General features: G+C 38.5%; 2 protein-coding genes across 2 annotated transcripts; one reads left to right on the top strand and one right to left on the bottom strand.

Annotated features, from left to right (window-relative positions):
* The first annotated feature begins 62 nt into the window (after positions 1–62).
* On the top strand, positions 63–2,355 carry LOC146460666 (succinate dehydrogenase assembly factor 2, mitochondrial-like). Its single transcript, XM_085087902.1, has 3 exons — positions 63–300; positions 389–424; positions 1,424–2,355. Exons 1-3 carry the CDS (start codon positions 95–97, stop codon positions 1,647–1,649), a joined length of 468 nt encoding a protein of 155 aa, XP_084944028.1. The 5' UTR covers positions 63–94; the 3' UTR covers positions 1,650–2,355.
* Positions 2,356–2,856: 501 nt separating this feature from the next.
* On the bottom strand, positions 2,857–18,422 carry LOC146460665 (DNA polymerase delta catalytic subunit-like). Its single transcript, XM_085087892.1, has 21 exons — positions 18,044–18,422; positions 16,753–16,985; positions 15,810–16,007; positions 14,124–14,304; positions 13,476–13,708; positions 12,591–12,947; positions 11,384–11,575; positions 10,918–11,006; positions 10,207–10,317; positions 9,617–9,730; positions 9,418–9,463; positions 9,147–9,248; positions 8,268–8,501; positions 7,154–7,255; positions 6,986–7,056; positions 6,320–6,472; positions 5,582–5,684; positions 5,347–5,479; positions 4,367–4,480; positions 3,708–3,861; positions 2,857–3,015 (listed from the first exon to the last, which is right to left on the bottom strand). Exons 1-21 carry the CDS (start codon positions 18,279–18,281, stop codon positions 2,919–2,921), a joined length of 3,255 nt encoding a protein of 1,084 aa, XP_084944018.1. The 5' UTR covers positions 18,282–18,422; the 3' UTR covers positions 2,857–2,918.
* Positions 18,423–18,489: the final 67 nt, after the last annotated feature.

Genomic DNA, 18,489 nt, shown 5'->3' with positions numbered 1-18,489 from the left:
TCAATAGAGGTAGTGTTTCACAAAAATAACGATATATGACGCATTTTCCAGTGAAAATGAGCCTTTAAACACCACCGCTGACCGTCAAAAAGCAATGGCGGCAAGAGCGCGACATTTGGTACGCAATTTTCCCGTCATCTTTCACCGCTCTCAGCAACCTATCTCAAGAAAATTTAATATCCGTCTTTTCTCCGACAAGATCATAGATGAACTAGGCACCGAACCCGCCATACCCGAGTACAAAGCACCTCAGAACGAACCAATAGATCGCAAAAGGGCAAGGCTTCTTTATCAGAGCAGGTGAGAAAAGCTTTAATTTTTGAGGAGCACTATACTGTTTGAGAGTAAACAAGGTTTTTAAATGTTACTCGTTTTTTGTTTGCCCTAGAAAGCGTGGAATGCTGGAAAATGGATTATTGTTGAGGTAACTTTGGATTTTTTTATCGATTACATAACACCATGATGACGTTAAAACTGTGTAAGCCTGGCCCCCGTTGTTCAAACAGCGGATAACATCCACAGGATAATAATGACCTTGTGTGTGCAAAAGTGTATTGCTTAGCCTGCGAACAGGCTCCTAAGTGAGGTGTAGGGCGAAAAGAAAAATTGGCGAACCTAATCCGAGCTCGATTTGATTTATACCGGTGTGCATTAATATGCCTTCTAGGGCTTCAAGGTTATGTAGGCTACATAACTTCATAGCCATTAGCCACTTTTTTTTATATAAGTATCTTCATAGCGGCCAGGTATTGTGTATTTAAGCTGATAAAGTGTCCAGTAGCTCAGCACTAGCTATATATATGGCTGGACTGAAACTGTGACTGAGTGTGCCATCTGCATACAGGAGATGTTTGTTAGATGTTCAATGGGCCCTTTTCATGATGACTTCATTTGACTACAATTACCAGAATTCATTTCGTTTTCCTTTTCAAATTCAAATTTTGTAATCCCAGTGGAGAGCAAAGAGCAATAGCTCTAATTAGCACAAGAAACCAAAAAACTGAAGGATTCTGGTAGTTGTAGTCAAATGACGCCATAGTGAAAATGTCCTATTGAACAACTAAAATGGCATGTCTGCAGTGAGCTGACCAGATATATTATCAGGGAATAGGCTGTTTCTTGAAAGTACATGTAATACTATTTTATGTGAAGTGTTCTTCAAAACAGATTCAGTTGTTTCTAAAGTTTAAAATGTTTCTTATTCTATGAACACAATGGGAAAGTTTGTACTGAAAGTTATGACGATTGATAACAAAGATTTAAAAAAAATAATTACTGGGCCTGGGCAATTATCACAAATTTCGAGAAACGGGTTACTGGCACTTCCATCATTATATACAACTTTGATCAAACCAAAACTTGGAAATGTTTGGATGTGGCTTCTTTTTCTTACGATTAACACATCATCCATGTAAATCCACAGCACATTTGCAGATCAACACTTGGACAGTTTAAGTGATTCCTTGCTAGATCAATATGATCGGCTGATCAATCAACCAAGCAATGACTGGGAGATTTATTACTGGATGACCGAGAAGAAGGATACGCCTGAGGAATATGATACGCAGATTATGGACATGCTAAAGAAACATGCCAGGAATGAGAAGATGGAGGAACGCATCAAACAACCTGACCTACAACACAAGTGAGGACTGAAGCTTTCATGTCTTCAAATTCACACTTGTTTATAGAATGGTCTATGGACCAGGCTGCATTTCATGTAGGTTACACCAAAGATCTTCGTCGTGGGCTTTCCAAATCGCTTGACGTACTGGTGTACGATTGTGGTCGTTGGCGTAAAGCAGGGTGAGGAGTTAATTCCTTGCTTTAGATTACCTCATAGGCTTAATGGCGTGAGAAAAATTACCAAGGCTTTTGAAAACTTTCACTGTTCAAACGAACTGTTTTTGTCCAAAAGTATCCAGGATTTCTCACAGTGTAGAATTTAGGGTGTACAGGCGGTCCGCATAACATTTTCCTGGCGTATGAGCTTTGCTGGCTGCTTGGCTTGGAAGTTCAAAACTGTCAGTGTATCTTTGGTGTGAGACATACATGGAATGCACCCTGGTCTACAGAAGGTTAATCCCATTATGATGTGTTCAAGGTTGTATTCTTGAAGCTGACCTATGTTAATTGAGGGCAGCAACAAGCTTTTGTATTCAAACGATACATGAAGGACATGACTTAAAATAAATCTTGCCCACTTTGATAGGGGTGACAAATGGTACATTTGTGACTTTGCAAGGTTGCAAGACGAACATTTTTTCTTTGAGTGTGAGACTTTTTTAGCCTTGTAAAAGAAGTAAAGACTTAGTAGTTCCATGAAAAAACAAATAAATACTGGGATACCCATGAGATTCTCCTCACTTTTTAATGACACTCATTCTGTGAAAGGCCAGTCCTTGGTGAAATTTACTGAGTGTAGTGATACTCCATGAATAACATAAGCATGCTTTCAGAAGACTTACAGATATTGTCTCATTTTATTTCAATCAGTCATTCTGTATAATACAAAAGTGTGTGTAGGAAAAAAGTTGCATGAAACACAAAACTTGATGACGTCTACTCAACTTTATTAGGTAATGATTTTCCATAGGAAAAAGATTCATGAACTTTGTATGTTGGCTTGTTCAGGAAATGAACCTGCTCTCACCCTCCCCCCCCCCCCCTCCCCCCTTCTTTGACCCCAGTGAGTGGTGGAAATTGAACCTACTCTATACATGGCAAAATTTCACTTTTTTTTCATCTCACTTACAGCATAGTACTTCTTTATCTTCCACAAAATTTAGAAAGAATTGAATTCCTATGTAAGATGTATTCAAATAGTTTAATAAATTATGCCTCAGGAGCTGTTTGTGGAACTCTGTCTGTCTTGTCTGTCAGTACTTCCTGATGTCCATACAGTACTGAGTGTTTAATCACCAAGTACAGTCACCAAATCTCTGAATGAGCTTGTCCTGATCTGAGAGGTCTTTCTGAACTTTCTTTCTCATGTAGAAGATGGGACAGTCACGACTGAAATAAAGAGGAATATATGTTCTCAGTTAGTAGAGCAACAGACTTACTGTGCGGGAGGTCACACGTTCAAACCCTGGCCAGACTAATACTCAGGGTCTTTAAATACCTAAAGAGAAAGTGCTGCCTTTGTAATGACATCTGCAAATGGTTAGACTTTCTAGTCTTCTTGGATAAGAACTATAAACCGTAGGTCCCGTCTCACAACACTTGTTCCCAATAATCTGTGGAGCATTAAAGAACCCACACACTGTTCAAAAAGAGAAGGGACGTAGTCCGCAGTGTGGTGGTCTATCTCTATCTCTAATTTCATCTGATTTCTGATTTTCTCAAGAGTGATGTAAACTACATGAGACTATGTGATATGTGTGGTATATAAATATATTCCCATTATAATTATAAATAATCAACTTGTACTGGTTATTCATGAGTACATGTTAATAGTAGGCTCCTCCTTGTCATCCCATTCACCCCCATCCCTCCCCTCCCCTCCCCTCCCATAAGTGGTATTCTTGGTTGTCCAGAAAAGTCTATCCTCAAATTTTTAGGTTTCCCTGGCTTATAGTTCACCAGTGCCAATTTAAACATTGGGTGGGGAGAGCCAGGAGAGATGAGGTGTGACTTCATGTTCAGCTCAAACCACTAGCCCATGAAATCTGCAACAAAAATACCAGTTGGGTTCACTGACTTACCTAGTGCACAAGACATCAGCATGTAAACTGCCTTGACAGTTCTGACACTGAGTCCATAACCTGGCAAATTTTTCTTCCAATGAATTCAGATGTGAAATCTCCTTCTGGTAAAGAGATGACTCTCTTGGTTTGCAGTGTTTACACACAGCAGTATCTGGATGTAAAACAAAGCAAAAAATTTTATTCAATTCCAACTGAATTTGATGAAACAAGTGGATTGAAAGCCAATGAAACCTCATGAATTAGTCATTGTCAGTTAAATAATTGCTTAGGTTCAAACAATTTGTCCGTGGTTGAAATACTCATCTCTCAGGTGTGAACATTCAAATGAAAGCTATACAAGGTGGTTCAAACATTTGAGTCAGTGGTACAAATCCTGAAGTGGAACATTTAAAATGAAAGCTACCCACGGCTATGCAAGGTGGTTCAAACTTTTGAGTCAGTGGATGAAATCCCAAAGTGAAACATTCAAATGAAAGCTACCAAGCAGTACTTTCATGTGGTGCCATTTATTATACTGTGCAAGGTGGTGCTTACTTTTTAGACTGAAGATGAATCAGAAGTACTGTTTCTTTATTAAGTTTTACTAGTTTTGAAGTAAAAGGGTTTAACTGGGATAGTGTCAAAAGTGGTTTAACAGGTTTCAAAATTATACTCACGATCATCATCCAACACTGATTTACATCCAATACAAGTGCTTCTCTTCTTGGTAAACATGGCCAGTTTACCCACTTTTGATGTCACTATAGTTTTTGTCAAAGTATGTTGACCCTCTGTAAGAAGAAAGAAAGAATATGCAATTAACTGAAACCAGTGGAGAGCTCCATGATTTGGTATATGCCTCATTGAACAGGGTATAGTTTTCCGGGTCTTATGACTTTTCAGGGTAAACAATTTTTGTGACTAGTTTTATGTAGCTGGTTTGAATTAGTTTCCAAAACATTCTGTCAATGTTGCAGATTCAATGCCATCCTGTGATTTTCTGGAGCAGAAATGAGACATTTTATCTTTAGCAGGGAAGGAAAATAAAACATTTTTAACTTGAATCTTGAACAGGGGCATGGTTTACAGGTCCAGCAGCACTTCCACACCCATGGAAGACTGTCAAAAGCCATTTCATGATCCCTCCAGCTTTCATCATGCGTAAGGCAACCCTTAGAGATTCCACTTAAAGTCTTCATATTTGGAGGGGGAAGTATGTCAAGAATCTGGGAGAAAGGGGAGGGGTGGGTGGGTTGGTGGGAAACTGGAGAGAAGGCATTAAGGATTATGTGGGAAATTGCATTATTTTGTGAGCTAATGGAAAATGGCTGAAATATTAAGATCAATAAAATAATGTTAAATGATTTTGCAATAATGCATAGAAAAATCTCAAAATGTAAGGACCTACCTTTGGAAGAGATAGAACTATGTGAATAAAGGGAAACCTTCCTTTCCACCCCTCCCTCTGGACCCTCACATCATTAACCATTAGAAAACATTACAAGGTACACTAAAAGCCTTCACTAACTTTTGCAACAAGTGAGGAAATTTTTTTCTGGTGTGGTGTTTCTAGCGTGGTGTAACTTTGGCAAACTAGACATGAATCAAACTCATAATGGCCAGGGAAGATTTCCAGCCTCTGACCGTGTACACTTACTGAGTAGTACAGAAGTTGCCTTTGCCTCTCCAAGGATTGGTTCAAATATTCTCAGCAGTGGGTTTGACAACTGGTTCTCCAGATAATACTTTGTATCAATAGGAATATTATTTTCCAAAACATATATGGGGTCCTGCAACAAGAAACAAATGAAAAATAGTTGGAAAAGAAGTCAACATAGCAAAGATGCCGAGGCAATAATAAAGGGAATCAGGATTTTTGATATTCTACCCACCTCTGCTTTTTCATAAGCCTTCTCACCCTTTGCACCAGCAATGATGACATAAGGTACTCTGTCACCCAGCTTTGGAGCAGAGCCAGCATCACGCTTCCGCATTCTGGAAAATCACAGCAACATCATTTGAAATGTATTTTTAACACAACAAAAGATAAATTAGCAACACAGACCCAAAAAATGCCAAATGTGATTCCATTGCAAAACCATTTGACAATATCTAGGTGCTCACAGGTCCTACTCTAAGGTTATGCTGTTTTCTTGGACAGAAAACTTTGCTCCATACTGTCTCTCTCTCTATTTGGGTGTATAAATATGTAAGGACAAACCATTAATGAAACCCCGCAAAAAATAGCGGTATAACTCAACCTTGTCCCCTTGGGCCTCACCCCAGAAGGAGCAAGTCATCTCTCAGATTTTTGGAGACGTGTCATCAGCCTGACCTGGGGTTTTTCTTTCCTCCGGGGTGGGGAGATAAGAGACCCCTAGAATGGGGTTGCTGGGTAACCCTCTGCTGAGATGGGATAACCCAGTTGAGAGAGGTTTTACCTTAAGTTAGCTTCTAGAGATCACTGTTACACAGGTCTGCACAAGCTTAGCTTAAGCTTCACATGAGATCTCTCACGCAAACATGACATCCTGATTTATGGCATTTCCTGATTATCACGATTTTAGTAACTACAAAAAATAAATAAATAAATAAATAAATAAATAAATAAAAATGATTTTAGTAGATACCTTTCTGCCAGCTCGGAATGTGCCTGTTTTCCAGCATATTCATCTCCAGTCTTGGTCAATTCTTTTGTGATGACCAGCTGTGAGATATCAATTCTATTGCACAGCAAGTCTGATATGACTTGTTTGGTATATTCCACTGCTCCCATGGGATCCCTTTCAAAAGGCAAAGAAAAAAATAATGTAACAATAAATAGCTAAAAATTAATCTGATTTGGTCTAAAAAGATCTCAAAACAACAGTTGAGCAGTTAATGCTGTATTGTGTTGAGCACAATGATTAATTTTCAGCAATATTAGCCCCTTTCTACTGCAGGCATAAGCAGTAAGTCAAGTCATCTTTATTTAGACAGGATGACACTTTCAGCGCTAGGCTGGTATCAAAAGAGTCTCTGCATAATTCATGTCTAAGCTTAAATAACATATGTACAACAAAAGTAAAAAGTAAATAAAAAAATACTAGTTAAACATCACAAAACCTCATATGAATAAAAACGGTAACTAAGTCTTATAATTAACAATAAAAACTAATCACAAAGAGTATGTAATTACGTAATTATGTACATGCTAATAAAGTATCCATCTATCTACATGTTGTCGCAAAACAATGCAGGGCAGGAAACAGCATTAAAAAATGTGTGCAATTTTGGACTATGCATCCAAGAATTACCTTTCAATGAGAATTTTCTGTAGACATGAATTGATGAGGTTGGCAACCAGTGGACAGTTGTCTCTCCTTACCTACAATAAAACACAATGGACAAAATAATGTTACAATCAAAACCATGCTCCTTATTTACCACTGGGTGCCTGAACAAGAACATTGAATCATACTTACAGTTTCAATTCCCTTGCAATCCATCTTGTCATGTTTATCAGCTTTAGTGAAGTACAGACCTGCATAGCGCTTCTTGTTTATCAGAAGATAAGGAAAGTATACCTAAAAAGTAAAACCAGAGTGGACAACTGTCATGGCAAACAGTGTGGTACCATTTCACATAACTGACCATCAAAATCTGATCCTGAGGGCAGCCCCCTCAAACCACTTTGCAGAAGTGGTAGGAATAGTAGGATTAGTAGTGTGAGATTTCGCCATTGGTAATTTGAACTTTACTGTCGTAATTGTTAAGTTTTGTGCGATTCATTCTTGAACAGGCGTTCTTTCCCAGAACCAGCGGGGCCTGGGCGCAGCTATCTAGTAATATTATAGGATGTTATTGACGGTGTTTTGAGCTTGTGAAAAATAACCACATGGCAAGCGAGCTGGAGAGTGTCTTAAACATTAAAATCGCTGTGTTTATTATCATGAGTGTAAGTTTATTGTCCAGAGAAGCAGTTCCGACAGAAGGCAACAAGGGCCAAGTTTCCTTGTCTTCTAGGGAGGTCCCTGGGAATTAGAGCCTCCTACACAGATGTTCTTTGGGTCATCATGTCACACACTCCTGTGTGACATGGCTCTGTCACACACTCCTCCCCACAAGGAGTGTGTGACATGATGAGCCATGGAACATCTGTGTTCTAGAAGGCTATGAGAATATTATTATAGTGTGAAGTAAATGGTAAATAATCTTGAAGAGTAATAGGCAAAATTGTTGGAAGCCAGCACATTAATATGAAGGGGATGCAAAGTTGGTAGCTTAAGGGAGATTGATCAGCAAAATGTGAAAGGGCAAAACGTGTTCCACTTTTAGAGAAAGTTCACTAAGGAACCTTACCTTAGAAAATCAAGGCTATTACCAGTACAAGGCAGTGTTTGAGATAAGAAAGGGGTCTTGGGTCAAAATCCCAGCCAATGAACAAAACAGTAAACTGACAGAAGAAGATTTGGAAAGAGTTACATGTATCCTTTGACACTTAAAATTCTTCACTGACTCCTTCCCTTTGAAAAGTAACTGAAACACTGTAGAGCTTAATACATTATAGGTACGTGGATAGATGAATGACATCCATACCTTTTCAAACTCCAGTTTAATGGGTTTCACAAAATGTTCAGAGACATAAGATGCAGCTTCTTTGCCAAGTTCCATGCTCTCTGCAACAGATTCTACGCCAAACTTTACCATCACAGAGTCGGTGTCACCATAAATGACCTTTGCAGTTGTCGTGTAGCCATTCTCCACTGTGAATTTTGACTCCACAAGTTCCTTGGTTCTCTCTATCATCATACGACCAAATGCTGTTACGCTCTGCGAGTGAATGAGTTTGTTTAAAATTATTGCACAAAATTACAAACGAAGAGAAATCCAATATGAATAAACACGGAGATGGGGTTAAAATGTTGGGCCACAGGAAACTTAGGAGTGTTGTTTTTCCTATACTTTATTTAGTAAGTGTTTGCTAAAACGACTCCTGAGGCTTCATCCGGTTTCACCAATGTAAAGAAGAAGGCCCCGCATTAACTGTGGGATATGCAGTACACAAGATTATTGGACTAGCCCTAAATTTTAGGGCCTTGTATCTCGGCGAGAGGACTGAAGTATTTGCTGGTATGGCACCAGAGACACTGACACGCATGATCCATACTGCTCAGTAGAGGAGTGGTCAGTGGAGTGTACAAGCATGTTTCTTAGGTTGAGGTCGCATTTGTATGCTGCGAAAGGTGGTTCTGGGAAGATACCTGGCATTTGCTGATCCGTTTATAGAATGCAAAAGTTCTGAAGTAGAAATCGATTGCTTTGGGTGTTAAACGGGTGGTATGTGAGAAAAAGTGGCACTCTATCAATAGTTGTGTCATTCTGTTCAGACGAGCGCAGTGCATCAGGACGGTTGATAGTTGCTACCCTTGAATATGACAATCAGTCTTGTTTTAACCTTTGTTCAAAGGTAATCACCTGTGAGATGGCCAGACAAGGCAGTTTTCCCACTTGAGCTCCAGTGAAACCATACACTGAGTTGGCACTTAGCTTCAAGGCCACTTGTCGACCATCAAGAACCTAACAAAAGGAGGTAGCTCACTGTTAGATTGAGAGACACACCATTCTAGAATCAACTTGATTGGAAACATTAAAATACTAAATGAAATGTACTTGTAGTCATGTGGCAATAGAGCTGGAGCTTAGACTTTGTTTTCCTTGGGTTTAATCAGAATACATCCTTAGTTACCTTTTTCTTGAAGGGGTCTGTTTCCTTTTTCAGGTCTTCCTTGGCCCTAAAACAAAGTCCGTCACGATCATTACAATGATCATGATAAAATTTTCCATATAAATTCAAGTACATGTTTAGGGTTGTTTTCTAAAATGTTAAAGAATTTGATGACCACTAATTACAACATTGCTACTCTAGTCATCAAACATTCACATACTTTTTCCTTGCAGACAACAGGTTCTCAAGGATTTCAGGCAGCAGTCCTTTCCTGAGTGATGCTTTCACAAAATAATCTCCAGAGGGCGTCTTGATAAACTCATCAGGTTTCAGACTGAAATTATTGTACAAAATAGAACATAACATGACTATAATGACTGTAAGTTTTCCTCAAGAGGCACAGGCTTTTGAGTTATCATTAGCCTGTATCACTGAAGTAATTTGGAAAAACGTTTCATCTGTTTTTCAGCAACAACAGATGAGGATGAGGATTTCTATAATTGCAGTTTAAAATCTCCTGGTCTCTCTTAAACTTTCACATCTCGTGTTACAACTGGGAATTTCTTTTTACTAAGGCAAATAAATGATGATGATGATGATGATGATGATGATGATTATGATGATGAATTACAAACAAAGTGGGGGGAAGGTGACTTTCAAGAGTCTCCAAGGTTAAAACATTCTGTAAGCAATGGTTCAAGCAGATTAAATGTCATTCTTCTAACATAACAAAAAACTGATTGGACTTACATTTCATGCGTGGATGAATATTTGTTTTTTTGTTTTTTTGCATTTGAGCAGCTGACTTACTCTTTAAGATTGCTTTGATGCAGAAGGGAGGTGTAACACAAGTTGTGGGCCATCATGATTGAAGGATACAGTGAAGCAAAATCCAGGGTGGCTACTGGAGTGTCATAATACCTGAAAAAAACAAAATAAGGATAACAAACCTACTAGGAAGAAGCAAATAATAAAACATCATTGCAAAAAATTGGCTTAAAAAGTCTCAGCAAGATTCAAACCCAGGTATGATCACAAAGCATCATCTAGGGTTCGTACCCTTTCTCAGAAACAAATGTTCAGGACTTTTCCCATCTGGCTTTCAAGTTTTCCTATACTGTAAAGCACATTAATTTTGATCATCTCGTCATGGAATAATGCGCTTATAAATGTATTAATTTACTTTATTATTTATTACTATAGGGAGTTAAAAATAGCTGATTTGCCGAATATTTTAAAAACCTACTCATTTTCAAAAAGTTCTGATGAAGCACAACCCCAGGCCCTCCATAAAAGCTCACACCGACTGACAACCCCCTCTTTCAAAAACTTCTGGATCTGCCCCTAACATGAGATGCGTAGAGGCAAAGAAATTCACAAAGATCTAGGAAAGATTAAGATACACCATTCAGCAATGATGGGATCTTGGTAAGATGATGGCCAGATATTTTGATAACCTGTGGCTGAATTGATGCAGATTTCAAACAATCACAATAAGAATTATCAGTGTCTCAATCTCACCCTTTTGATGGTTCAATGACAGTAGCTCCTGTGTATTCCTCGCCTGCCTCAGCTTTGTGCGCAGGAAGTAACAGGTCTTGTTTCTTAGACTAAAAATGGAAATTGGCAAGAGTTCAAATTCCTATTTTGTTGCTATTGGAGAACTTCAAGGTCACTGCTTTTTGTGTAACAAGCACATAATGAGAATGATGTATTATTCAGAAAGTGACACAGGCATACTCGGAAAAATATCCGAGTGCTCCTTTCAGGAGTGGAACCTAAGACCTTCCGATTACTAGTTCGGATGCTTTACCACTGAGCTACAGGAGACTCATGGGAGCTAAAGCCATTAAACTAGGTTCATGGACAAACATCCTGCATACTGCTAGAATTAGAATGTCATGAGAAATATATTGTGTGGTGGTTCATTATGGTTTATAACTTAAAGGCTAAAATAGGAAGTACATATTATCAATAAAAGCAATACCATTCTTAACAGCTGTGAGACCACTTTAATCTGCTGTCCTCTGGATAACAGATATCCCAGGGGAACACCAGTCACACGAGCCATCTCCATGTAGTTTATTATGCACATTAATTTCTCTAACAACCTCAGCGGTAAAATTGCATCCTTCATGCAGTAAATAGCCAGTCTGCGACGAGTCTGGTCATTCCCATTCTAGGAGACAGAGAGGAGCACTAGGCATTGTTATAGGCACAATCAAACTGTAAGTGGCTACCCCACTCAATTGAAAAACCGAACCATGCAAAGTGTGACAATGTGACCTGATGGAATTATGGGGTGATCTAATTAGCATAATGCATATTTTATGTTTTTCTCTCATCTGTGAGAAATATGTAAATTTTAAGCTTTAAATCTGCACATGCTTTGGTTTTCTAGCAAAAAGAATACAAACAACCTCATACTGTAGGTCAAACATTTCCCATTTCTGTTGGGTCTCATTGTTCATGGTTTACATCTATCTAGTACGTGAAACGTTTCTTTAATTGAAAGAGGAAAGGTGATTGCTTATCAGAGAAATATTGCAGCCATCTTGATCAGCTCAATACTGACGGACTTACTAAATTAGCCTTATTTTGCTACTCGCTGGTTTTTTAATTGTACTAAAGGTGTCAAATAAAAGTGTGTAGGTGTGTATTTGTAATATTATATTTTAATGCATACTACATTAATATTTAGTTCTTTGTGTATTTCCAGATTGTATAAATGTGGCATATATTTCACAGTTCTCATGAAAGTCACCCTCCACGCTTATTTTTCTCTAAGGCTAAAACCGAAGACTTGCTTTGAGTGTGATCATTGCTTTTCTGAGTGCTCTGTAGTAAGTACAGTTTTTTAGTCTCCCACTGTTGTTCATTGTTATTCATTCATGCAAATACGTGCAAAATCTGGAATTATTATAAAAGTACAATCCACGCTCTTTATTTGCCATAAACAAATAACTGTGCAAAGGGCTGACAGCATAACTGACCCAAATGACTTTTCAATATATTGGTTTTCGTTGTTTTAACTCAGATTCACTGGAATTTTTGCACGAGGCCTAGAACTCCTTCAGGAAACGTTGCTCCAATGTTTTATCCACTGCTGTGCACTTCGTTTTGTGATAAAAATGGAAATCTTCCCATAATCATAGGTTTTTATTCCAAACAAAGCACAAATCTCTCAATCATACCTGTAAATCTGTGATAATACTGTGTTGCACATCCTCCTTCTGCTCTTGTAAGAAATGAAAACTGACCGAATTCAGGGTGTAGGATCGCAGTTTGTAGTCTCTTAACAGAGCATGCAACAAATCAAACTGTACTCGGCCAGCAATGTTTATGACCTTGTTTTCACGCTTTCCATAAGCTCGTGATTGGAAAGTAGTGTTGGATATTGTGCTCTTCTCCTCTTTGACTCTTCCAAGAAATGGAAAAGCGTGCACTTTTAACGCTGCTGCTCGATTGAGCAAATAAGGAAGATCAAAGTTCACAACATTGTAGCCAGTAATGATATCGGGATCCACTTTCTTGACGAAATCACTCCATGTCTTTGGAGAAGTAACAAAAACATCAATAAATAAACAAAAATTTGGTTATTTGAATATGACAACACATTTGATAAAACAATATTAGAAAGATGCATGTAGCTATCTGTGGGGCATAGCAAACCACCACTTAATGTTATTTTTGAAAATAAACATTGATTGATTGATTGTTTGATTGATTGATTGATTGATTGATTGATTGATTGATTGATTGATTGATTGATTGATTGATTGATTGATTGATTGATTGATTGATTGATTGATTGCCTGTATTAGTGAAGTGTTCTTCTAAGAGAAGTTACCATCTTGGAGGTGCTGGTCTTAGGGAGGTACCTGTCTTGCAGAGAGATGCCTGTCTTTGAGAGGTGTACATCTTAGAGCCGTCAACCTTACAGGTCTCACTCTCTCATATAGAAAGGTGTCTGTTAATTTGAATCTTAGACAGTTGCCCATCATAGCTCAGAAGAGTCTGTCTTGGAATTGGACATCCATATTGGAAAGTATCCATTTTAGAATTGTTAGTCAACAAACCTTTAGCATGTCTGCTTCTTTTGAATATGATAACACATGTGATCCAACAATGGGAGCACATGAGTTGAGGGTGAAGACGTTCCTGATGAATGGATCTTTGTCGCCTTGGTTTATAACCATGTTTGCTATCTGAATCACTGGATCTTTTTCCGGTTCAGGAAAGACTCCTTTCCTCCCTGCACATTCAATGTCAAAGCTCAAGATGCGAAGAGGAGCCACTTTGGACCATTCACCTTGAAAAATCAAAAATCAAAATTCTGGTTGAATTGTCAGAAATTAAGCCTTTGGGCTAATGGACGTTAAATGTAATATTATTATTGTTGAAAACAAATCTCAACAATTTGAAAACTTTTTTAAATGATCAATTTAACTGTTTTTTTTTTTAATTAATGAAAAGTCGCATCTAGTTGTCTGACATTGAGGCATGTAATGTCAGACTAGTAAATTAAATTTTTGTGCACAGTAGTTAGGACAACAGGCAAACCGCCTTTCGACTAAATAACTGTGAAAAGATAGTACCTACAATAGGTTAGGGACCTGAGTAAGCAACAAAGTTCCGTGGGCTAATACAAATTGAGCTTTTAGTTCCTTAAACCAAGCCCTTCAAAACATTCTTGACCTTTTAAATAATGATTTATTGACTGATACCTTCAGGAGCATGGCTGATGAACTCATCAAAAGCAACATCAACTTCAATTTGACAGTGCGATTGAAGTTGGCCATCACTCTTGTAACTTCCTTCAATCCCAGGTGAACGGACTTTATATTTCCCAGCAGGAAGCTCAATCCAGTTACAGCCCACAACTTCTGTATCAACCATAAACCTTACCTTCGACAACAAATAAGAACTGTTACTGTTCCTGAGGAACATAATGCAACTGCAGTATGCTTTAATTAAGGTGATTCCCTCAAAATAAAAGTTGCATTAATTTTTTTTTCAAACTTGCTGTAATTAATTTGTTTATGACTATGTATTATTTTTAAAAAAAAAATGCAATAAAAAAGATAGGCCACCATGCCCTCAAAAGCAGTATGATGAGATCCACTCAAGTTACCACATAATTGGTTTCAAATGTGAGTCTATTTGATTTGATTTAGTTCTTGCCATGTCTGGTCTTAAAAGAAATTATTACATAATTAACTGAAGCCGAACTTAAAAAAATGTCATAGTCAAACAATGTACATTTATGAGGCACAAACAGCAATAAGAGATAAATTTCTTGGCTGGGAAACATAATATGAAGCAGTATTGACCCAAAATGTTTCTTGCAAGCACTGCAAAGTGAACCTTGGACAGTTCACTCAAACTTTTGTAGCTAGACAAATTTATGTCTTCTGACATCTCCACACACAACAACTATCTATTCTATCATGCTAATTGTGGCATGCTTCGTAAGACTTTTTCCTACTTCATCAGCTAGTTTTGACACCCCATAAAACATCTTCTCGCAGTAAAAGTCATGATGAATTAAGGTGGCCGAATACAGTTTTTTAGTGTACAGGTGTTAGAAGACGTTATTTGGAAACTATGTATTTCTGGACGCCCAAAATTGGTATGGTGTAAGACCAACTAAGAAAAAATGTATTTTTGTACGTCTTGTTGAGCTAAGTACCGTGTCCATGGCAACGCAGCGAACTATTAAACGTCCATAAATAGTAGGTTTCCTTTATTTTTAGAAAATGTACTCATTAGATTTTTTCCATTTTTTGTATCCAGAACAACTCACAAAACACTGACACAGTTGCACTATTTTCATGTAATTTTGACAGAGAGATCTCCAGCAAATATTGATTTTCCATTCGAATGTTTTGTGAAGATACCCTCTGTTAGATTTAGGTTTCTCTTTGTAGGCGAGTTACGCTTTTAGGGAACTATTTTCATGCCAAATTTCAGGGAATTCTAATGAGCGGTTCCTTAGAAAACAGCTCATTTCCACAAAAACAACCAGTCGCAATTTTTTGGTCAAATGCGCATGCGTGGTTTTATTTGGCTTTCATGGCAAAGATGAAAAGCATGCGAAAGGTCTTGGTGAATGTTTTTTTTGCTCGGAAAGAAAAGACAAAGAGTCCAGAAACGAGAAACTTAGTTATTTAGGATCAAAACTTAACTTTATTCTCCATTTCATGTGAAATCGAGGGATCACGTTATCGACCGCCGTATTTGCGTACCACAACCCTAGCGCGCGCTTAATAGCATCACTTACAGAATCTGTAAAGCGCGCGCAAACTGTGTTCAGCCACCTTCAGTGGAACAAGGACTAGATTCCTTCAAGGTCGATTTTGACTGCTGTAGGAGTCAATGGGTTAAGAGAAGAATCTCAGATCTACATTTACCTCATAATCAATGTTACTTTCATATGTGGAGTAACCCCTTTCAGGAAACCCTCCAAACTTGAATCCCGTCTCCAAAATCCTTTTAGCTGGTGCAATAAGTTTAGGCAGTGCCATTGTGATTTGGAGGAATGGAATCTTTCTGTTCCCATGGTAACCATAAATACTCTCCTTCATCTTGCACTCAACCGCCAGGACAGCCTAAAAATGCACAGACTGAAACTGTTAAGGGTGCAAACCAACAGTGGTTACGATTTAGGAAAAGGAAATAAAATTTGAAGGACATGAATGCTATTTTTCTATAACGTGATGTAGCTAGAATTAAGTGGGAGTTTAATCAGACAAAATATAATAATATTCACAGATAATGTGTTGTTTCAGAAAAATTCCAGACCCTTCCCACTAAAAGGTTTTTGGTTCAGATTCCCAGCCTCACTGCCCCTGCCCCCCCCCCCCCCCCCCAATTTCCAGTGACCTTTTCATGGTTTAGGGAAGAGGTGTATGTATTGGCTATTTTCTGGAATTGCACAAAATTCTTGTGCTACAAACATTGCAAAGATTCAGGAGTAGCTAACAATACCCTGCAAAAATACACCCACCTCTCATCGCTCCCACCATAGGCCTTCCCTCACAAATGCCTGTAGTGGGAGAGTGATGAGGGATAGCTGTATTCTCAGGTTAAGCTAAGGAAGAATGATACATCAAGTGTTAGGGGTAGCAAGAATGCCTATTAATAATCTGATTCATTTTTGTCCATAAGTTGTTGTTCATACCCCTTTCCTGGGAGGTTTTTTTTATTTGGATCCCCACCCCATCCCTCTGGAAATTCAAATTTAGCTTCTCTCTCAGAATTTCCAATGACCTTCTATCAGAAGCAGTATGAATATTTTCTGGTGATGACTCAGGTGTAATGAGTTAACAGGAAGTTCTTACAGTACTCATTTACCTGTGTTATACTGTCCTTGTTGGACCTCATGTCATTCAACACAGCTTTGTTCAGTCCATCCTGAAATGCACTACAGTGACTCTGCTGAAATTCAGGAGGTGCAGGGATATAGAAGTAAGGTACAAACCCATGGATGTGACATAGAACACTGTTCCCTTCCATTGTTACACCGTACATTTGAACTATTGGCACTGGGCCAACCTTTGATCCAGGCATACCTTGTAGGGGGGCACCTGACATAAGAAATACAAGTTAGTTTCTTCAAAAGTGAATCCATCGTAAACTGAAAAAGAAGCTGCATGCCAGCTGTGCATGTTCATCTACCAGCTTGATTTCTATTGATTCAACAGTGAACTTTTCAAGTTTCAAGTTTTATTAAGTTTTTCAAACGTTACTTACAAATGAACACCGCCTGCAAATAGCGAGCTAATCTAGGCAGGCGGTGTTAAGGACATACATAAACGAATTACTATTTGAAGGCGTTAAAAGTCAGTTTTGAATACATTGCAAGTCACCTTACGAATTTGCCCGATGATGCAAATCAAAAAAGACAAGAAAAACAACTAGAAAGCACCCAACATAGAGGGTCCACAATAGGTTTGGCAGGATGTGGGATGTGGCCTATTTTTTTGCAGTGATATTTGAGATGCGAGCTAAAAACAGGGGCAGAAAAGCGGGAATTTCAATTATGAGCAGGAGTGGGATTTGGTATTATTATGCGGTTGGGATGCGGAAATTGCCAGGGGAACAGAGCAAATCCTTTGAGTGTATAGCTGTGTGATCATGTGAGATTTCCAGTTATGATCCAGTAAAGGCTCTGAACCCTAAAACTACAAACTGGGCAGCGCTTTATTATACCAAGCCGTAGTCGTAGGTGGTGGGGGGGGGGGGGGGGGTGGCGGGATTAACAAGAAAAAATGGGTGGGAAGGCGGGATCTGAGAACCCTATTATGGACCCTCAAAATAATTAATGTTATTTTTCTTGTATGTTACTTTACTTAAGTGCATGATGATAGGATACAATTTAACACACCAAAGTTGGTAGTCAATATATGTCTGACTCAGTAAACTCATGGACTGGTACTGATAATCAATTAAAATCGATAAACACAGCAACTTGATCATCAGTTATCAAGATCAACCAATTTATTGGCATCGATCATCGATTTCATCGATTTTATATGGTTAGGCCCTGGCTAATCTGAACAATCTCGGATGATATCCTGCATGGAATTCATCAATTCTAACACAGCAAATAAAATGATTGAAAAATAAGCTTAAATGTACAAACCTAGATAATTATCCACTTCCAGCTGCTGAAACACGATGTTATCAGTAGAAGGATTCAGGTTAGGCACAGGAGGTCTTGGCCATTTGGTCGAAGGATTTTTATCAGCGACAGCATCGAGCGCTGCTAGTTCTTCCTCGAATCCTCCACCTTGGCTACCGGAGTTTCCGTCATCATTGCGCGCACGCTTTGCAGAGTTGCTTCCATCTGGACTTCCCTTACGTTTCTGAGTTCCATCCATGACGATCAAACACTGTTATAAGCCAGTTTGGTGTCGACAAAGTAGTGTTTTTATCAACAAATCTGGGGCAGAATTTGCAAGGTGAAAACTTGAAAATGGCGGGAATGAAATTTTCTTCGCGCCTCATGCCGCTGACCAAATGCAAGTACTGTTGCACACTGTCTCTACCCTCGCTACCCCTGGATAGTAGAAATGGAAATTTGTCACC

Source organism: Pavona decussata, unplaced genomic scaffold (assembly GCF_977016875.1).
Source record: "Pavona decussata unplaced genomic scaffold, jaPavDecu1.1 SCAFFOLD_208, whole genome shotgun sequence".
NCBI classification, from domain to species: domain Eukaryota; kingdom Metazoa; phylum Cnidaria; class Anthozoa; order Scleractinia; family Agariciidae; genus Pavona; species Pavona decussata.
This window is presented reverse-complemented; position numbering and strand designations above follow the sequence as displayed.